Here is a 22,208-nt window from a genome sequence, read left to right as displayed (position 1 = left end):
GCTCACGGTCTCTTGAACTAGGCACTTTCATCCTTCAAAGCTTTTGCCCATCTTTCCTTTTGAAATGCCCTCCTCCTTTCTTTGCTCATTTAGTGAACTCCAATTGTCCTTTTACCACTCAGATCAGTTGTGATCTCTGCTGTCCAACTCATTACCACTACACTACACCCACACTCGTACACACAAACACAAACCCACAAAATTTTCCAGTTCCTAACCTCTAAAAAAGAGAGTTTAGAGAAGATGTAGTGAAGTACACATAATACTCTCATTAATATTCTGATAGTACTCTAGTCTATTTCTATTACAGCCCTAATTATACTGTATAATACTTTTTATGTGCCTGCCATATTGGGTAGGTTGTGAGGTTGTTGAAGACAAAGACTTTGTCTTAGTCATGGTTTTCCTCCTGGTTCATACTAGAGCACATTGCATAGAATGTGGTCTACATAATAAGTGCATGAAATAACACATGAGGAGAGGCATATCCCAGATGTCTTTAAAGATGTCCTAGGTATTTAGTGGACACTGTCTTCCCCAATTGTCCCCAACACAAACTTTGAGAGACATTCCCATAGAATACTTCTTTCTTAGAAAAAGAAATATAATTATCTATTTTTTCTGTTTCATCCAGTTTTCAATTGGTTTATTTCTCACTTAAGGAAAATCAATTATCATTATCATTAACAAATATTTACTTGAAATATACTACTTGTCTTGGCAAATTTTAAGGTAAGTAAAATAATTAAAACAAATTTTTTTTTAACGTTTATTCACTTTTTGAGAGACAGAGACAGAGACAGAGTGTGAGCAGGGCAGGGGCAAAGAGAAAGGGAAACACAGAATCCGAAGCAGGCTCCAGGCTCTGAGATGTCAGCACAGAGCCTGATGTGGGGCTTGAACCCACAAACCCTGAGATCATGACCTGAGCCGAAGTCAGACACTTAACCGACTGAGCCACCCAGGCGCCCCTAGTAGGAGAAATAATTTACTTTTACTTCACGTTCAGTCCATGTTAAGAGTAACAATGAGTATTGCTGAACTGCTTCCTATAGCATTCTACATGACTAGTGTCTCTAACCCTTTGTCAAAAGAGGTTAACTCCTGCGAAGTGGTCAGATTCTATTTTATAGCACTTTAGCATCTCACACCCTTTAAAAACATTATACAAATGTACACACGAGAGTATTTTGTACAATGAAAAGTACTCAGGTTACTAATGTTTTATATGATAGAGAATTTAATCATAGTATTCAGAGCAAATTTTATTTTAAACTACATACTATGTACACTGAATTTTAAAAAAAAGTTTGGAAAACCACACACTGTTGATTTAGTTTTTCCTTCTTTTTGAGGTGTCAGAAAGCTATGAATCAGGGTAGGACTATTTTTGATGCTTCCTTCAGAGTAAATAAAAGTCTGACTTCAGAGTACTGTAACAATAATATTTCTATCAAAAAGTATTTTTTAGAAACTTCATGAATATTTTTTTATAACTTTTAAATTTTAACATACAGTATTATATTAGTTCCAGATGTACAATACAGTGATTCAACAATTCCATACATCACCCAGTGCTCATCACAACAATTGCATTTCTTAATCCCCATCTCCCATTTCACCCATTCCCTCACCCACTTTCCCTCTGGTAACCATCAGTTTGTTCTCTATGATCAAAAGTCTGTTTCTTGGTTTCTCTCTCTCTTCTTTGTTTTGTTTCATAAGTTCCACATGTGAGTGAAATCATACAGTATTTGTCTTTCTCTGACTGACTTAATTCATTTAGCATTATACTCTCTTGCTTCATCCATGGCATTGCAAATGGCAAGATTTCATTCTTTTTTATGACTAAATAATATTCCTGTGTGGTGTGTGTGTGTGTGTGTGTGTGTGTGTGTGTGTGTGTGTATCACCTCTTGTTTATCCATTCATCTATCCATGGACACTTGGACTGCTTCTATAATCTAGCTATTGTAAATAATGCTGCTATAAACTTAGGGATGCATACATGATTTTGAATTAGTGTTCCTGTATTTTTTTCCCAATATATGAAGTTTATTGTCAAATTGGTTTCCATACAACACCCAGTGCTCATCCCAAAAGGTGCTCTCCTAATACCCATCACCCACCCTCCCTCCCACCCCCCATCAACCCTCAGTTTGTTCTGTTTTTAAGAGTCTCTTATGCTTTGGCTCTCTTCCACTCTAACCTCTTTTTTTTTCCTTCCCCTCCCCCATGGGTTTCTGTTAAGTTTCTCAGGGTCCACACAAGAGTGAAACAATATGCTATCTGTCTTTCTCTGCATGGCTTATTTTACTTAGCATCACACTCTCCAGTTCCATCCACGTTGCTACAAAGGGGCATATTTCATTCTTTCTCATTGCCACGTAGTACTCCATTGTGTATATAAGCCACAATTTTTTTTATCCATTCATCAGTTGGTGGACATTTAGGCTCTTTCCATAATTTGGCTATTGTTGAGAGTGCTGCTATAAACATTGGGGTACAAGTGCCCCTATGCATCAGTACTCCTGTATCCCTTGGGTAAATTCCTAGCAGTGCTATTGCTGGGTCATAGGGTAGGTCTATTTTTAATTTTTTGAGGAACCTCCACACTGTTTTCCAGAGTGGCTGCACCAATTTGCATTCCCACCAACAGTGCAAGAGGGTTCCCGTTTCTCCACATCCTCTCCAGCATCTATAGTCTCCTGATTTCTTCATTTTGGCCACTCTGACTGGCGTGAGGTGATATCTGAGTGTGGTTTTGATTTGTATTTCCCTGATGAGGAGCGACGTTGAGCATCTTTTCATGTGCCTGTTGGCCATCCGGATGTCTTCTTTAGAGAAGTGTCTATTCATGTTTTCTGGTCATTTCTTCACTGGGTTATTTGTTTTTTGGGTGTGGAGTTTGGTGAGCTCTTTCTAGATTTTGGATACTAGCCCTTTGTCTGATATGTCATTTGCAAACATCTTTTCCCATTCTGTTGGTTGCCTTTTAGTTGTGTTTGTTGTTTCCTTTGCTGTGCAGAAGCTTTTTATCTTCATAAGGTCCCAGTAGTTCATTTTTGATTTTAATTCCCTTGCCTTTGGGGATGTGTCAAGTAAGAAATTGCTAAGGCTGAGGTCAGAGAGGTCTTGTATTTTTTTTATAAATAGCCAGTAGCGCCATCACAGGATCATGGGCAGTTCTATTTTTAACTTTTTGAGAAAACTCCATATTATTTTCCACAGTAGCCACACCAGTTTGCATTTCCACTAACCTTATTCCTTTTTCTCCACATCCTTACCAACACTTGTTTCTTGTGTTTTTGATATTAGCCATCCATGTCTTTCATTGATAATGTTTATCAAAGTCATGATTGCTACCCATGAAAATGATAAAGTGCACATGTGCCTGAGTTAATATTTTCAAAATGAAGAAATAAACTAGTAATATCTTTGGTTATATATACCCTAAAGCCTCATCATTCAAATATTGTTAATACAGAATTGGTTATATTTTGGACATTGTATGTTAACTTGTATTAAGTAAATATTCTGAAGTAATTTTTCCTTTCTAAAAAAATTAGATGTGCTCTATAGGAGACATACTTATCTGGGGAAAAAAGCAAATAAGCAAAATTTCTGTATTAAAAATATTTTTAGTCAATTCTAAATTTGTAAGAATAGTATGAGCTAAAATAAGAATAACATCTATTGTACAAGGTACAGTTTTGTTAAGTAAAATAAAAATATTAACAAGTTCTAAAGAAATATATATATAAGAGGAACAATATGTAATGGAACAAACTTCTCTACATTAAGGGCACATTACTACCATATTTAACTCATGAAAATCAGGTCAAATGAAGACCTCTACTTAATAATTCAAGTTATTTTGACTAGATGAAAGAATAAACTTTTTCTATTTAAATTAAAAATGAACTCTGTTACTTATACTAATCACTCAATTTGATGAGCCTTTTCTGGTTTGCTTACTTATGAAGTTTTACTACAAGAAGTGTGGATGGTCTGTGGAGAAAGGAAGGAAAGAAGGAAAGAGGGAAGGAAGGAAGGAATGAAGGGAGAGAGAGGGAGGGAAAGAAGAGAGAAAAAGATAGAGAGAGAAAGAAAGAAAGAAAAAATCAAGAAAGAGAAAGAGAGAAAGAGTGAAAGAAAGAAAGAAAGAAAGAAAGAAAGAAAGAAAGAAAAGAAAAAAAGAAAAAAGCCCAGCTATGTTAAAAACCTAAGTCTTCCAAAGGCAGCCAAGATACAGCTAAGAGTTAAATAGATAAACACTGAAGAGTTTCCACCCCAATTGCATCTGGTGGTGGTGGTACAGAAACAGCTTTAGTATTTTTATCAAATTATTACAGTAAATTATTACATCTTAGAATTAGAAATTACGATATAGTACAGATAAATAATTATCTCTTGAGCTTCACAAGGCATTCTGGGTATGAGAATAGTCTGTGGAATTTGGTACTAGAACATAAATATACTTTAATAGAAAGTAACACTACAAACTTACTTATCAAAGTATCAAGAACTTTATAAGTTTACAATCCCAAAGCATAATCAATTTATTTACAATGTATTTTCAATTATTGGCTTTGCATCTCAATAAAATCATTATTAGAAAGGGTAATCTAGTTTTAAAAGTCCTCTTACACTCTTAGAAGTTTACTTTTTTTTTTGTTTTTTTAAAGGCCAAAAAAATTCCCGGGTTATAAACTTAAGACCTAATGAAATGATCTAACTACATGCAGGTTTGCAAAGAAAATGCTCATACACCCTTTGAAAATGGCACTAATGTAGCCAATATCTAGTGCATATATTAACCCTTAGATTACAACTCATAATCCAAGTATTTAAAAGTTTACATGTCCCACAGTAGTTTGGCCTTTTGTACATAAGCCAGCTAAAGAATACATATTACCATTATAAATATGTCCTAACCTCTTGTTTAAATGCTATCAAAACAAACAGTAAAAGGAATATTAAGCCATTTTATAATATCTAGTTGCTGCATTAACTCAACTGTACTCTGATTGTTTTTTGAGACTCTTCTCCAAGTTCAAACATGTCAAGCTTGTTCTTCAAGCCCTTCAAGTTGGGACTTATATTAAAAAACAGTGCCAAGCAAGAAGTTTAAGTCAACATAAAACCTTTACAGAAATGATTATAGGAGTTCAAATTGACTGTAAATATCCCTCAACAACATGTCATGTAGTAAAACCAAAATATTTCATTGGATTATAGTTTACTTTCTGCTTATAATTTCTTCTTTGACCTACAGGTTACTTGAAAATGTATACAGTAATTTTCAAATGTATGGATTTGTTCTAGTTATTGTTTTGTTATTGATTTCTAGAGTAACTGCACTATGGGCAGAAAACATAATTTCAACCCTCGGAAGTTTGTTGAAAACTTACTTTAGAGCCTAAGACATAGTCACTGTAAAGAAATGAATTCTTTAGTTGTATAGTGCAGTATTTTATGAGATCAAAATAGAGTCTTTAAATCTTACTGATTTTTAAGTCTGCCTATTCCATCAATTACAGAGAGAGAGGTGCTATAATTGCTTATTATGATATGGATTATCTGTGTCTCTATTTCTTTCAAAGTTACCTTTGTATATTTTGAGAACATGTTATTAGTAAATGCAAATTCAAAATTTGTATCTCCCTGATAAACCGAATCTTCTTTCATGATGAAATGATCAGCTTTTATATTTAGTAACACATTCAGCCTTAAAACCCATTATATTCCATATTAATATGGCAGCATTGGTTTTCTTTGGGTTAATGTTCTCATGGTAAATCTTTTTTCAGTCTTTTAATTTCAATCTTTCATATATCTATTTTTAGATGTGTGCACTTGAATTTTTTTTTTTAACTTTATTTTTTAGGGGCACCAGGGTGGCTCAGTCAGTTAAGTGTCTGACTTCAGTTCAGGTCATGATCTCTCCATTCCTGAGTTCAAGCCTCGTATCCAGCTCTTGTGCTAACAGCTCGGAGACTGGAGCCTGTTTTGGATTCTGTGTCTCCCTCTCTCTCTCTGCCCCTCCCCTGCTCTCTCTCTCTCAAAAATGAATAAACATTAAAAAATTTTTCAACTTTACTTAAAAAAAATTTTTTTTTTACTTTTATTTTTTAGAGAGAGAGAGAGAGACAGAGCGTGAGCAGGAGAGGGGCAGAGAGAGAGACACAGAATCCGAAGCAGGCTTCAGGCTCTGAACTGTCAGCATAGGGCCGGATGTGGGGATCGAACTCATGAACTGCAAGATCATGACCTGAGCCGAAATTGGACGCTTAACTGACTGAGCCACCCAGGTACACCTACTTGGACTTTTTTTCAATCCAGACTGATAATCTTTGTTTTTAACTGCAGCATTTAGCCCATTTAGAGTTAACAACCAGTGATGAGTTTCAATCTGTCTTATTTTAACTGTTATTTGTTCTAACCACTTTGTGTTTATTTTTCTCTCCTTTCACTGAATTATTATTTCTAAGACTTTTTCCTCTATTCACACTTCTAGTTTGGAAGTTAAACATTATGTTTCTATCCTTTTAGTAGTTACCCTAAAAATTACAACATGCTTACTTAACTAATCAATGTCTAAAGAACAATCAATATATCTTTATCCTTCTTCTCAATAATATAAGTACCTTAGAATACTTTAGTATTCATTCTCACTCCCAGCTTATATATTATCGTTCTCATATATATTAATTCTTTTATTTCAACCCATCATGAGATATTGTTTTATATTGTCAATTTGTGCTTAAATTTATGCACATGTATGCCATTGTCTGATCTTTTTTTGTTTCTTGAATTCTTGACCTTTTAATGAATATTTTCCTTCTTCCTAAATTACATGTTTTAGACTTTCCTTTAGTGAGGGTCTGTTGGTAACAAATAGTTGTCTGGAAACATCTTTATTTTTGTTCCCAGTCTTGAAATCGTTTCACTGGACTACTATTCCAGGCTGGCAGCTATTTTCTTTCATCATGTGAAAGATATCATTGGACTATCTCTGGCTTCTATTGTTGCTGCTGAGAAATAAGCAGTGTTCCTTTGAAAGTATTTTGGCTTCTTCCCACCCTTGGGCTTATTTAAAAATCTCTTCTATTTATCTATCTACCTACCTATATCTCCCTACCAATCAATCAATCATCTTCTGAAGTTTCACTACAAGGTCTCTGGGTTTGGATTTCTTCTATTTTAATTAGGATTTGCTAGGCTTCTTGAATCAGCAGATTGTACCTTTCATCAGTTTTAAAAAGTTCTCAGCCATTATATCTCTTCAAATATAGTCTCTTTCTACTCTTTCTTGTCCTTCTCAGAGCCTAATTAGAATTATACATCTTAATCAATCCTCTAGGTCTTTTCTTGGTTTTATTTTTTATAATGGAAAATTTCAAATGTAGAACAAATATTATAATGAGTCCTCATGTAACCACTCCTCAGCTTGAAAAGTTAACAACATAAGGGGTGCCTGAGTGGCTCAGTTGGTTAAGCGTCCAACTTTGGCTCAGGTCATGATCTCACGGTGTGAGAGTTTGAGCCCCGCGTCAGGCTCTGTGCTGACAGCTCAGAGCCTGGAGCCTGCTTCGGATTCTGTGTTTCCTTCTATTTCGGCCCCTCCCTGGCTTGTGCTCTGTCTCTCTGTTTCTCAAAAATAAATAAATGTTAACATTTTTTTAAAAAGTTATCAACATTTTTTCCAAGTTTTTGTTATTTTCTCCAAATACAACCCTCTCCCCCGACACACATTTTTCTTCTAGAGTATTTTAAAGAAAATCCTAGATCCTATCATTTCAACACTAAATAATCCAGTACATATCTCTAAAAGATAAGAAAATTTAAGATCTGTAATTTCTCCTCTTCTCCACTTTGTCCAAACTATTCATTTGTTAAATGAATTGAGTCATCTGTCCTGAAAGATTTCCCACATTCTCTGTTTTTGGTTGATTGCATCTTCATGGTGTCATTTCACATATTCCTACACACACACACACACACACACACACACACACACACTCCATATCTCTTGATGGTTATTATAACCAGTGGCTTGATCAGATCTCAGTTTAATTCTATGGCAAGAATATTTTATAGGTTGTTCTATATACTTACTATTGCAATATATCAGGAGGTACAAAATGACTGTCATACTCTTAAGGATATTAATATTGATCACTATAGTTGAGCCCGATCCATTCATCTATTATTAAATTTTTCCTCAAGGGTTTTAGCAGCCATGCTAATTGTTGTTAGATCCATTATTTCCTAGGGAATTATGAAATGATGACTTTTCACATGGTATCATTCCTTCAGCATTTCATATCCAGAATTCTTCTATAGCAGAAGAACTTTCCCTCATCAACTATTATCTTGAAATACAGTTCATAAATGAAAGTCAGGATAAATTCTTGACTCTTTTTCTTTTTTTACCAATGTATACAGTACTGAGTTGGTGTCCTCATAATCTCCATTATCCATTTGGGTATTATCATTAGAAATTCATGAATTTTTACATATTTGATGTGTTTCAATCCTTCTGCAGATATTTATTCTTTTTTAATTATATAAACATGCTCCATTGTGTTCATAATTAATGTTACAAATGTGTCTGATGGTAAAATCTTTCCTTTGTAGGTAAATTCAAAAGAATTATCAGGATATGTCTAGTTTGGGTCTCATTCCATTCATCTTGTTTGGTACTTGTGAATTTTTTTTAATCTACTGACTCAAGTCTTCCTCTAGCTCACATAAATTCCCTTCAATAAATTATTTTCCTCATCTGTTCTCATATCTACATCTCTTCTAAGTGTACTGAATTTTCTTTCTTTCTTTTTTTTTTTTTGGATGTAAATTATTTTATTTTATTTTTTTTTAAATATATGAAATTTATTGTCAATTGGTTTCCATACAACACCCAGTGCTCATCCCAAAAGGTGCCCTCCTCAATACCCATCACCCACCCCCCCTCCCTCCCACCCCCCATCAGTCCTCAGTTTGTTCTCAGTTTTTAAGAGTCTCTTATGTTTTGGCTCTCTCCCACTCTAACCTCTTTTATTTATTTATTTATTTATTTATTTATTTATTTTTAAATATACTGAATTTTCTAACTCTAGTCTTTATTTTTACTTTCTCTCCATAATTTTAATTAATTTACTTTTCACCTTGAATTCTACAGAGAATTTTTCAAGGTTGTCTTCTTATTCACTAATTGGATGTTCTATAACATACAATCAGCTATATATAATTTAAAATTTTTTAAATTGTCTTTTCATATCCAAGAGCTCTTTACTATTCTCAAATTATTACTTTCACCATGTGGGGGGAAATTTTTCAGAAAAGTTGCAAATATAGTACAATAAAACCCATATATTCTTTATCTAGATATCATAATCTATGATTAACATTTTGCCTCAGATCATTATTTTTGGTGTCTACTTACTCGTTTCATTTATTAATGGAATGTCCAGTTTATTCACACTAAAAATATTAGTTTTTTTTAAATTTGTTTTTGTGATAAGTTTGTCTTATGGAAGGTCATTTGCTCCAATGATTAAGATTGGTCTTAATTAAGAATTTTTTGTTTTTGCACAAAATTTAAGAAGGCACTCATTTTGAGGCTCATGTGTAACACTGGGAATGAGTATATCTCCTTTTTTTTTTTAATTTTTTTTTTCAACGTTTTTTTTTTATTTATTTTTGGGACAGAGAGAGACAGAGCATGAACGGGGGAGGGGCAGAGAGAGAGGAGACACAGAATCGGAAACAGGCTCCAGGCTCCGAGCCATCAGCCCAGAGCCTGACGCGGGGCTCGAACTCACGGACCGTGAGATCGTGACCTGGCTGAAGCCGGACGCTTAACCGACTGCGCCACCCAGGCGCCCCAGAGTATATCTCCTTAATAATGATGCACCCATTGCCAAAATTTAAGGACACATTAACTATTGGGTTTAAACAAGTGCCACGTTAGCACTTACATAACTTCAAGAGTTAGTGTTTTCTCAAATTTTACAGCCTAGAGTTGCCTTTCTTGCTTCACCCTAGCTTTGCTGCGCACTTTGTTGTGGGTCTTTTCATTTTTTATTTTGTCTGTTTCTTACTATTATAGACTAAATTTTATCCAGTACTGGCAGTTGAGAAGGGTTCTATCATAGTTTGTATGAATCTGTTCAAATTCTATATTTTCCTCTTCTTGATGCAGTAAAGGGAAAGCTAATTGGTGCTTCCTTCACATTTATCATCAGTAATGTATCCTAAAGTGACCCCGCCAATACACATCAATGACACTCAGTTTACCATTTGTTGCTAATTGCTTAGCCTTTACAAAGCATTTAGCAAATCAGCCAAACTTGTAAATCATTCTTTATCATCAAAGGACACACATAATTTATTTACCTTATTCAGATTCTTTTCCTATATGGGGACAGTTTTATCTCCATAAGAAAAAAATGGCAATTCAATTCTTAGTTGGAAAACTGTGGCAGACACTTTAATTTGGTTACTCCAGAATATATGAATATAAAAGAACAACTTCTCAAAATCACACTTAATTACTGTACAAAATTGGTTTCAAAAGTCAAGCGTTCTAATCATGGTTTGTTTGTTTTTAACCAAAATTCAGCATTTTTATCTTTCCCATTAAATACAGTCAGAAAAATCAAGAGGCAAATTCTTAGAGATGTTCTTGATTCTACGGTTGCTCATTTTCCCAGTTTGCAAAGGCCTTTAATTGGGTTACAGCTACTGCACATTTGTCTGCCAAATTTGCCTCATTGGTACAACAGGTCTGGGACTAGAGTGAGGCAAGGCAGTGCCTCAGAACACAAGATTCAAGGAGGCATCACTCTTAGGGTGATGAACATGTAAAGTCTGCACTTACACCAATAGGAGAGAAGTGCCTCTATGAATTTTGTGCCCTACAAGCCTCTCTTGCCTCATTCTAGTCCAGGCCCTGCAGTATGTATGTCCAAATATATTTTAAATATATTTTTTAAATGTTTATTCATTTTGAGAGACAGTGAGAGAGCATGCATGCAAAAGAGAAAGAATCCTAAGCAGGCTCTGTGCTATCAGCGCAGAGCCCAACACAGGGCTCGATCTCATGTACAGTGAGATCATAACCAGAGCCAAAATCGTGTCGGACACTTAACCCACAGAGCCACTCAGGCACCCCATATATTTAAGAGTTGATATTGCAAGTGCCAAAAAAGGGGGAATGTTTCTCAATATCCTCACCAGTAATTTTAAGCTCTGGAAATTACCATATCTTTTCAGACATCATTACATAAATGCAGTGAGCTGATTTTAAAGTAAATACTATTTAAGTTTTGCTAGCTTGGGTTTCTCGTTTATTTATGGATTTTTATTTGTCTTTGTATTCTATTGTAGTACTGTTCCTAGCCTTCTTTATGCTCAGTTGCAAAATATTTTCACGATTTTCTTTTGAGACCTATGATTGTTTTCAAATGTCATTTTAAAATGACCAGGGGCAGCCGGTGGCTCAGTCGGTTAAGGGTCTGACTCTTGATTTTGGCTCACGTCCTAATCTGACAGTTTCATGAGTTCAAGCCCCACGTCAGGCTCTGGACTGATGTGCTAGCGAACTCTCTTTCTCTCTCTCTCAAAATAAATAAATAAACTTAAAAAAATGACTGTTTTGGGGTGCCTGGGTGGCTCAGCCTGTCGATTATCTGATTTTTAATTTTGGTTTGGGTCATGATTCCCAAGGTGGTGGGATCAAGCCCCACATCATATACCATGCTGAACAAGGAAACTGCTTAAGATTCTTTCTCTCTGTCTCTGTCTCTGTCTCCCTCTCCCTGGCTCATGCTTGCTCTCTCTCTCTCTCTCTCTCTCTCTAATAAAAATTAAAGGAGGGCCTGGGTAGCTCAGTCAAGTTAAGCATCTGACTCTTGGTTTCATCTCAGGTCACGGTCACAGTGTGTGGGATCAAGCCCTGCACGGAGCTTTGTGCTGGCAGTGCAGAGCCTGCTTGGGATTCTCTCTCTCCATCTCTCTCCTGTTTGAACTCTCTCTCAAAATAAATAAATAAACTTTAAAAAAAATTTTTTAAAGAAATGACTATTTCAAGCAATTATTATGTAGGCATTCTCATAGAAGAGATACCAAGATTTGGGCTCATTTGCATCTATACTATAAAACTCATTAATTAATTAATTTATTTATTTATTCATTCATTTAGAGGAGGGGAGGGCAGAAAGAGAGATAAAATCTCAAGCAGGCTCCATGACACAGGGGCTTGATCCCATGACCCTGGGATCATGACCCAAGCCAAAATCAAAAGTCTGATACTCAACTGACTGAGCCACCCAGGCACCCCTAAAACTCACCTTTTAATAGACATCAATGGCACAGCCTGCTGTTCCCTAATATTGATTGTACTCTACTTTTTTAGTAATATAACCCTTGACTTTTAACTGAGTAATACAACTACCCAGAATAAAGATTTATTTTCTAGTGTTCCTTGCTTGAGGTAGATAGGACTGTTTTTTGCCCTCTCCTTTTTGATTGGAATGGGGCAAATTGGCTGTGGTTCAAGTAGCCATCTTGGAAGTCCATGCCAAGCACGGTGGGTCAGCAAAATAGGAGACTGGGTCCCTGATGCCTTTGTGAAGCTACTGTATCAGCACTGGACCTTTAAAATTTTCAAAGACAGAAATAAATTTTTCTTTCATTTAAACTGGCATTTGAGGGGCACCTGGCTGGCTCAGTCAGTAGAGCATGTAAGTCAACCTCAGGGCTATGAGTTCAAGCCCAGCACTGGGTGTAGAGATTGCTTAAAGATACCATCTTAAAGGGGTGCCTAGGTGGCTCAGTTGGTTAAGTGTCTGAATCTTGATTTTGGCTCAGGTCATATCTCACAGTTTCATGAATATAAGTCCCATGTCTGGCTCTGGGTTGACAGAGCAGAGCCTGCTTGGGATTCTCTCTCTCCCTCTCTCTCTCTGCCCCTCCCCAACGCATGCACATGTGCATGCTCTTTCTCTTTCAAAATAAATAAATAAAAATTAAAAAAAAAAAATCTTAAAAGAAAAAAACAAAATGCATTTGAGGCTTTCTACTGCCCACAGATAATCCTAATTCCAACTGAAATTCCATTAACCAGAGACTCGTTTGATTAATAAGATCTTAAAAAATAATAATTCTGGGAGGTTCCACACACATATTAAGAAAAGTAGTTGATACAGTGTAATTTTTTTTTTAAGTTTATTTATTTATTTTGAGAGAGACAGAGACAGCTCTAGTGGGGAGGGGCAGAGAGAGAGAGGGAGAGAGAAAGAATCCCAAGCAGGCTCTATGCTATCAGCCCAGAGCCCAAAATGGGGCTCAAACTTGCTGAACAGTGAGATCATGACCTGAGCCTCAAACCAAGAACTGGATGCTTAATGGAGTCACCCCAGTGCCCTTCAGTGTAATTTGTTCTTAACCTTAAGCAAAAATCAGCCAGAGTGAAAGAAGTAGGTAGCTTTGCACGGGGGAGACAGGAAATTCTAGAACATAAACTATTTTGCAGGGAGATAACAAGATAAATTATCAGTAAAAAGGTAACAGGAGACTGAAGATATACCAGTGAGAGAAGCAGATAAAATTAAGGCTGATTGCTGAGGCCCAGTTGTATCCTCTGCCTAGGGTTCTGCAAAATCTCCTTGGGTCTTTATTACAAGTTATCCTTTTGCTTAAGTTAAAAAAATTCAACCAAATGGCTTGTTTCTATTACTTATAACCAAGAGTACTAACCAATATAACAGGTGATGCATACAGGAGTGCCCCGTTTAGTCAGTATTATTGAGGAACAACTTATTCTGGTAAGGTATTCCAGCAAGTAAAAATTTTATACATAACTTAACCACTGCCTGCACCCCACTGTCACTGAATGTAGTTTGGCATTTTATTTTACAAAACAACTGTGTATTCATCATTGCATTCAATTACATTCTGATCCTTGTGCTTTTTATTATTTTTCTTGGAAAGTTTGAAACATTTTCAATGTACATATGAGGAAATTAATAGTCTGACTGTGGACTTACTGTTTTTCAGAATGAATGGCTTGTAGACAAAATTCTGCAGTTTTGCAGAATAGAAATGGGGATAAAGAACTTTCTAGGAGATCTTTATGTGCAAAAGCTGAAAAGGGTGTTGGCGTTGTGGTCTGAATTTGCTGCTTGTCCCAATCAAGGGAACTGCTGTGTGTAATTTTGACTTTAGTTTAACCCTGGGCTTCCCATAGTTACTGCAATCTGTACTCAAGTTCAAAAACATCCAAGTATAAACCTTAGGACTTTGCCAGAACTTGTTAAAAAAAGGTAACAGTATAAGTGGAGGCCTGAGTTATTTAACTGGGCTTGAGATATGGATAGGATTTTCACTTTTAGAGATGGAATAAGTGGATAGTAGTATCACTGTCAATCACTGGAGCTTCATCAGTCAGGATCTTTGAGGGAGCGCTTCTCCACTTGACCAAGCTCATTTCATCATCAAGTGTGCAGTGGAGCTTTTCTCTATGCTATTATAAAAATGTAAGTTTATTTTAATTCCTTATTGTCATTCATTGATAGTTGGCTGTTCATATATTCTGATTTTTATGGAATTGGGTATATACTGTTTAATAATGTACTGTGTCTAGCAACCATGTTGTTTATGTTCCTAAACTCACTCTCATAATTTAATTGCACTTTTTACTATGTTGCATGAATTATATCTAGGAGTTCAGAGTTATATATTTATCAACTTACATTCACAGTAAATGATGGTCAGGCACCATTGAGCCTAACTTATCATTTTATTTTACTGAACGGTCATATATTTAACTTCTCTACACATTGGCCTTCTTTCCTAAGTTGTCTTTAAAAGTGTTACATTTTATTATTTTATAAATACAGAAATCAATGGTCTGAAGTGTGGAGTTTATACAGATTTATGACACTGAAGGGTCCTTAGCTGCCTTCAGGGTAGTTTGAATTTTATCTGTAATGTAAGTACATGCTTATTATCACTTTGTTTGTTTAAATTCTGATCTTAGTTCTTTTTCATAAATTTTCTGAAAAATAAGTAGTTTCAGGTGCCAGGTGGGGAAATTAATCATCTGGCTGAGCCCTTGTCATTTTATGACACTAATGCTCTTCAGTGTCTGCAGTCAGTTACCACTAAGTACAGTCTGGCATTTTGTTACACAAAATTGTGGTGCAATATCCTTTTATTATTTGGCTAAAATTTGAACTTGGCTTTTCCCAAAAGCTTAATTTAACTATTATCTCCTTTCAATTTATAAGTATGGAAAGTAATTGGCAAGGAGCATAACTTAAAAGCATTAAAACTCTTCAATAATTTTAATGGAAATGTTTTGATGTAAAACATAATTTCTTACTTTCCTCTACAGAATATTGTATATAATACATAGTAAGACTTGATCATGTTGACTGAAAGTTGCCAAAACGGTCCATTATTTTACTCAGCTTTAATATAGCACAGTCTTCAGGAACTACCAGAAGATATATATCTATACATACATATCTCCTAGTAGATACATACACACATATATCTACTCCTATGATGAAAAAGCCCCATACTACTGTGTTTTCTCAGCTGCCATTTATCATTTTTTATCAGTCAGTATGCCACTGATTCTAATCTTCCTTATCTCATACATAATTGGATAGTTTGTAGTTTCCAATTTTGGGGGGTTTGGCAATGGTCCATTTTCTTTTTTTAATGAAATCTTACACGAATTCCAACATATAAAATGAAAAAATATGGATTTCTGATGTGGAAACAGAATAGGGGAGCCAGCGTTCTGCTGCTAGGCCTCTATACCTGGTCTTCAGTGTAGAACACTGAGGTAACTGATGAAACCCCAGGCCACCATCAAATAATTTAATACCACTTGTCAAAACTAAGAGTGATTTTCTCTATTCTGAAGGATAAACTTTCTTAGTTTGTACCCTGTACATCTTGTACCTTGTACAGAAGGCAACAAAAATATCCACGATCTCATTACTCAGTAACTTTGATTAGTATAACAAACAAAAATGGAAGTAAAACATATGTAAGGTTCAAAATTCAAACAATACAGACAGGTAAAGAAAAAGAAATGCCTTCCTCAGTCTTGCATATCCTTCTCCTCAAAGGTACCCACTATTAAATTACTTACAATTCCTTCCACAGTGTACATGAGTGTGTATGTCTATGTGTGTTCTGAATGTACGTGTGAATAAGGCTTTTTAAATAAAACTTTATACATACAATAGGTATTATATTATACATCGTTATATACTTTCTTTTCTTTTTTTTAATTTAATATCAGCAATCTTTTTTTAAATTAATTTTTCACAGTTGTATTTCACATAACTGAGAAACATGAACTAACTCCCAGATCAGCAGAATGTGCTATTGTGGATAATATGACTGATTGCATTTCTATTGTCTGTGTCTGAGCTTAATGAGGCACTTTCTAAAAGAAGCATGATGCCTTTCCTATAAATATCCTTTATTCCATGACAGATCTTCAATGGAATACTATCCTCATAATAATATAAAAAATAGCTATGTTATACATCACTACAACAGAACTTAATCACCAGGTGTAGCAATGTTTCTATGGAACAATGTATTTAGAGTTCCAACTTGGAACTGGGGAACCAGAGGTAGCTCTCTAGAGGTAGAATGGCACCGTGGGCAAAGTATGGGTTTTAGATTCAAAGGACCTGAATTTTAATCCAGGCACTGTCACTACTAGTTTTATCATTTTGGGCAAGTTACTTAACTAAAGTCCAGTTTCTTATATATACAAAGGAGATAATGATACATATTTTTCAAGTTGTTTTATGGATAAATGCATCCAAGAGGCACTGTTAAGTTCCTTTTCATTCTCCTACAAAGAGATTAGAATATTTTAATTAGCTTCAAACTTCTGACAAACTATAGAAGAGAATGGGGCAGGGAGTAGAGATTTGGGGAGACAAGGGATAGGTTTAGGTATTCTTGACAGTTAGAATGGTTAAAGGACCTATAAAGCTTCTTGATTCTTAGATTCTTACTAGTGCCCCAATTACTGTCTTTTTTTTTTTTTTTTTTGTATCATGGGCACTGAAATTGGCCATCTCCTTTGCTTTAATTTCTACCATTTGCTGCTTTTGTTGATAGTGTTGCGCCACCACTCCCACCTTCCATAGCCAATTAGAAGATGGAAATCTAGTCTGAGTTTCTCCCTCTAAAGTTACAGGGCTAAAAAATACCTGATATAAAAATAAACACCTGGAGATAGACTTTTAGGATACCAGAGTGAAAACCTCAGTGAACTTACTGTCTCACTAAAACAATGAAAATACGGGCAAACTATTTCAGGACTCTACCATTTAACACAAAAACAAAAAATGAACTGAAATATCCAAGAGAAACTACTGAACTTTAGTGTGCTTGAGAAAAACAGCAGTAGGCACCTGAGGTGGAGTATGGCCCAGATATCACACAACTAATGAAAGTGACAGTTCCAATCCTGTTTCTACTGGCTGGGGGACCTGTGACCTTTACTTTACCCCACTAAGTTGAAGTTCATCTTATTTTTCCCTTACCTACCTGTGAGAATTAAATTATGTATATGATAACAATAATAAATTACCCATGAGTTGATGGGCAAAAATTACTTACCTAAAAAAACTTGCTAAATCCAACATTTCTACCTTAGACATACAAGATATCACACTATTTGAATTCAAATCATTTAAAAGCTCTAGGGGCGCCTGGGTGGCTCAGTTGGTTAAGCGGCCGACTTCAGCTCAGGTCACGATCTCACGGTCTATGAGTTCGAGCCCCGCATCGGGCTCTGTGCTGACAGCTCAGAGCCTGGAGCCTGTTTCAGATTCTGTGTCTCCCTCTCTCTCTGCCCCTCCCCTGTTCATGCTGTGTCTCTCTCTGTCTCAAAAATAAATAAACGTTAAAAAAAAAAAATTAAAAAAAAAAAATAATAAATAAATAAATAAAAGCTCTAGACTTGTTCCAAAAACGTGTTTTTATGTTTCCATGTAATAATTATGCATTAAAACTTCTAAAGATAGTGACAATAAGGCCAAAATTTTAACTTGACATAAATCAAAATGGCAATATTGAAATTCTTCAATAAAGCATGTCTCAGGAGCCTGGGTGGCTCAGTCGGTTAAGCATCTGACTCTTGATTTCAGCTCAGGTCATGATCTTATGCTTCGTGAGTTGGAGACCCACATCAGGTTCTACACTGTCAATGTGAAGATTTGGCTTGGGATTCTCTCTCCTTCTCTCTCTGTCCCTCCCCTACTTTCGTGCACACTTTCTCTCTCCCTACCTCCCTCCCTGTCTCTGTCTCTCTCTCTCAAAATAAATAAACTTAAAAAAAAAAAAAAGGCATTTCTGTGCACTGGGCCTTAATCTTTCCAGTATATTTTTCAAAGGATGATTTCTACTCCCTCTTCTGTATCAATACAAACTATTCCTCACACTTAGCTGCTTTAGAGTATTCTTTCTTTAAAGCACCATTCCTATAATTAGAATGTCTTTCTTCCTCTGATTTCAAAACAGCATTTAAAAAAATCTTAATCCAAACTATCCAATTATACTGTTCTGTAAACTTACAGGCTCCCAAACATATACACAGTGTTACAGTATAACAGATTTACTTGGTTTGTACTTTTAAAATATCATCAAAAATAGCAAACAATGACTTTTCTTAATTTGAATTAAACTGCATGGGGGGAAAAGATTAAACATAATATATGTTTTACTAAGAATAAACTCCTACCTTAGGAGAAGTGGAGAGATCTCTTCCTGCAGAAATAACTGTGTTTTCATTTACTCCTCCTATCTTTGGTGAGAGGGCTGGTGGGGCTGGGGCTTTTCTTTTCACTCTCCTTTCGGTTTCCAGTTCTTGAATTGGATTTACCAAATTATTTGGAGGAAGAGCTGGTTTAGGTTCATAAAAAGGATTAGATCTAAATGAAAGAAGAATTATTGTTAAATGTTAATCTAAAAATATTTTATTCCTAACTAAATTAATAAAATGTTAATTTATAAAACTAAAAAATACTGAAAATGACAAGGAGACACTCAAACTAGTGAGAACCTACAATTTGGAAATAATCACTATTAAGCTGTTATTTTTTAATCATTAATAAAATTTTTTCCTTTTAAAAAGTATTTAAAAATTTTTTTCATACAAGGTCACACTTAGCTCAATTGTATATAAATCCTTAGAAAAATGCTTATAGTAATAGTAAATCCTATATACTCTTCATAAACAAAAAGGAAATAAGATGTGGAAATATTGATTTGCTTTTTTATGCTCCCCATATCATTTTTTTTCCTTGCATTTCATTCCTTCTCATTAGGGAACATCTTTTATAAGTCTATTCAGCGAGGTTCTTTTAATAGTAAATTCTCCCAGGCACTGAAAATGTTTTTATGCCACACTTAAATGATAATTTCGCTGGGTAGAAAATTCTAGTCAGTTAATTCATATCAGCACTTGGATGATATTAGCCCACTGTCAGCCTATTATTGCTCTTTTTTAAGTCATCTTTTATCTTTGGTTGCCATTAAGATCTTCTCCTCGGGTTTCAAGCAATTTTACTATGATATGTCAAGGTGTGGATTTCTTTTCATTTATCCTGTTTCAGGTTCCTTATATTTCCTGAGTGTGAAGATTTATGTTTCATTAGTTTTTTTTTTTTTTTTTAAGTTTATCTATTTTGAGAGAGAAAGAGAGACAGTGCATGCATGAGTGGGAGAGGGGCAGTGAGAGGGGGGAGAGAGAATCCCAAGTAGGCTCCATGCTATCAGCAGGGAGCCCCACGCAGGGCTTGATCTCATGAACTGTGAGATCATGAATTGAGTGGAAACAAAGAGTTGGATGCTCAACTGACTGAGCTACCCAGGCGCCCCTATGTTTCATTAGTTCTAAAAAATTATTAGCCATTATCTCTTTGATAGCCTCTCTATTCTCTTCTTTAGAAAATGTTATTAGATGTATGTTGAATTAATCTCTCTCCTTCACATTTTTACAAATTTTTGTTCCTTCTGTGCTATAATCTGAATAATTTCCTCCCATCTATGATCTAATTAGCTTTTTCTCTCTTCATTTGTGTCTAATTTAATGTTAGACATTAAACCAGATATCTAGTTTATGGAGAATTTTCCATGAATTATCCATAAATTTCAAATTTTGATAAGCATTTTTCTTCATACAACCATGTAAAAAATACCTCAGGTATAGAGATTTGAGTCATTAATCATTTAAACATTTACTTTAAAGTCTCTACCTGATAAATCTATTATTTGAAGTTTTTGCGTGTATAATCCTAGTGTTTCTTTTGTCTCCTGATGCTTTCTCTTAGTAAATTCTTTCCTTGTATGTTTTGTAATTCTAGATTTCAAGTTCAGGGCTTAATCTGAGGAAACTGTGCACATTTTGAGCTGGAAATGCCTCTCTTCAGAGCGTTTTATGTTTGCATTTGCCAAGTGCTTCAGGGGTCATTTTGTGTGTTCTTTTCTTGGCTTGGAGGATCCCAGACCATCCTGCCAATAGAATGTCAAATCCATATGAGGGTGGGCCTGTGTGCTTATAACTTCTTGGGGAAGGCTTTTTTCCTCTACCTAATCTAGGCCCAAGCAAAAAATCTTCCTGGTTAACTCCCTCTATGAGTAGATGAGTTTTTTTCTCATTAGTTACCCATAAACACAAGTATCTGGCATAGATGATGATTATTCTTCCTATTACACAATAATAAATGGTTATCCTGGTTCTTATTTATTAGTTTGTTGCATTCTCCACCCCCCTGCCCCCCGCCCCCCACACCAGCTGGTTCTCTGGAACTCTGTGTGTAAAGAATAAAATTTCTGAGTCTATAAGGCTAAGGTTCAGCTGACCCAAATTTAGTGATTATACCAAGATCATTCAACCTAGTCATATATAAGGCCTGTACTGGTAACAGTCCTCTGTTTCAATTATGCAAGCTCTTTTAACTACAACAGTACAAGACTCACTCAGAACCAATTACCAATTATGTACACCTCTGCTTAAGAATTTATATATAGATAGTCAAATCACATGAGACTGGGTACCAAGTATATATGGATCAGAGATGGGAAACATATCATACTTGTGATGTCATTCTTACTCTGTACTCATGGCAACAATTAGTGTCATGAGATTTCTTTCTATTGAGCTAGGGTACAGCCACAGAATGTCTCTCAACTCTGGTCAGGGTAGTTACTTTTAACTGGGGGTGGGGGGGTTGGCATTTATATAGAAACCTATTTCTTGTGTTCTCTCCTCTTCTTATGTCTGTGCATTCAAGAGAAAAAGAACAGGAAATAGATATATATAATTGAAAATTTGCTTTTCAAAACAAAATATTCTTGCCTAGTGACCAAGATATACTTGATGTATTTACATCCCATGCTTACAACCTGCAGAAGAACTTGGGGGAAATCAAAGCAAGGAACAATGTTAAAATAACTAGGTGTTCAGAAAAAGCTGAACATTCTCTCTGAAAAGAGGTATAAAAGGTATCATATCCAGCCTAGAATGGAGGGCTTATCAATAACATTATTAACTAAGATTAATAAAGTGTTTATGCTGTGCTAGGTACTATTTTAAGTGTTTCACACTTACAACAATCTTATTTCTCCTGATAATTTTGAGAGATTCATACAGCTGTTTTCAAACTTTAAAAGTAGTTTGAAGGGAGATAAATATAAAGAAATAAGTTGAAAACATAATTTTTTTAACCCCAAAACTTAAAAAAGGGAAAAAACTTTTTCTACCCAAACTTACTACCTGCCAATTAATGTTAAGTGTTCAGGACTGAACAGACCCATGTCAATCAAACTGAATTAATTCAGTTATATGAATTACTTGGATGATATTTAAAAATTTTTTCTTGGTTAGGTTTCTCTATACTAAGCTTGCATAGTACTTTGAAATATGGCAGCTACTACAATGATCATTATTATTAATTTGTTATGTAAATATGGTTACTTTCAAGAAAAACATGTGTTAGAGGATATTTTTATTAAAAAAGAATTTGTGCTTAAAAGAAAAAAATGACAGAATCCCTTAAAACAGGTAGCTCCTCAGTATACTTTATATAACTTAATTTACAGTACTCATGAAACTTTTATAAAACTTATCTAGTATGTATACAAATATAACTAGA

General features: G+C 35.1%; 1 protein-coding gene across 14 annotated transcripts in view; it reads right to left on the bottom strand.

Annotated features, from left to right (window-relative positions):
• EHBP1 (EH domain binding protein 1) overlaps positions 1 to 22,208 on the bottom strand; it is a 375,396-nt gene that overhangs the window by 160,186 nt on the left and 193,002 nt on the right. For all 14 annotated transcript variants that reach the window (XM_049650279.1, XM_049650277.1, XM_049650275.1 and 11 more), the window contains one exon: positions 18,794 to 18,983. In XM_049650279.1, coding sequence (XP_049506236.1) covers positions 18,794 to 18,983 — 190 coding nt within the window. The remainder of the gene's footprint in view (positions 1 to 18,793; positions 18,984 to 22,208) is intronic.

This window comes from Panthera uncia, assembly GCF_023721935.1.
Source record: "Panthera uncia isolate 11264 chromosome A3 unlocalized genomic scaffold, Puncia_PCG_1.0 HiC_scaffold_11, whole genome shotgun sequence".
Lineage (NCBI taxonomy): Eukaryota > Metazoa > Chordata > Mammalia > Carnivora > Felidae > Panthera > Panthera uncia.
The sequence above is the reverse complement of the archived record's forward strand: the minus strand, read 5'-3'. Positions and strand labels throughout refer to the sequence as shown.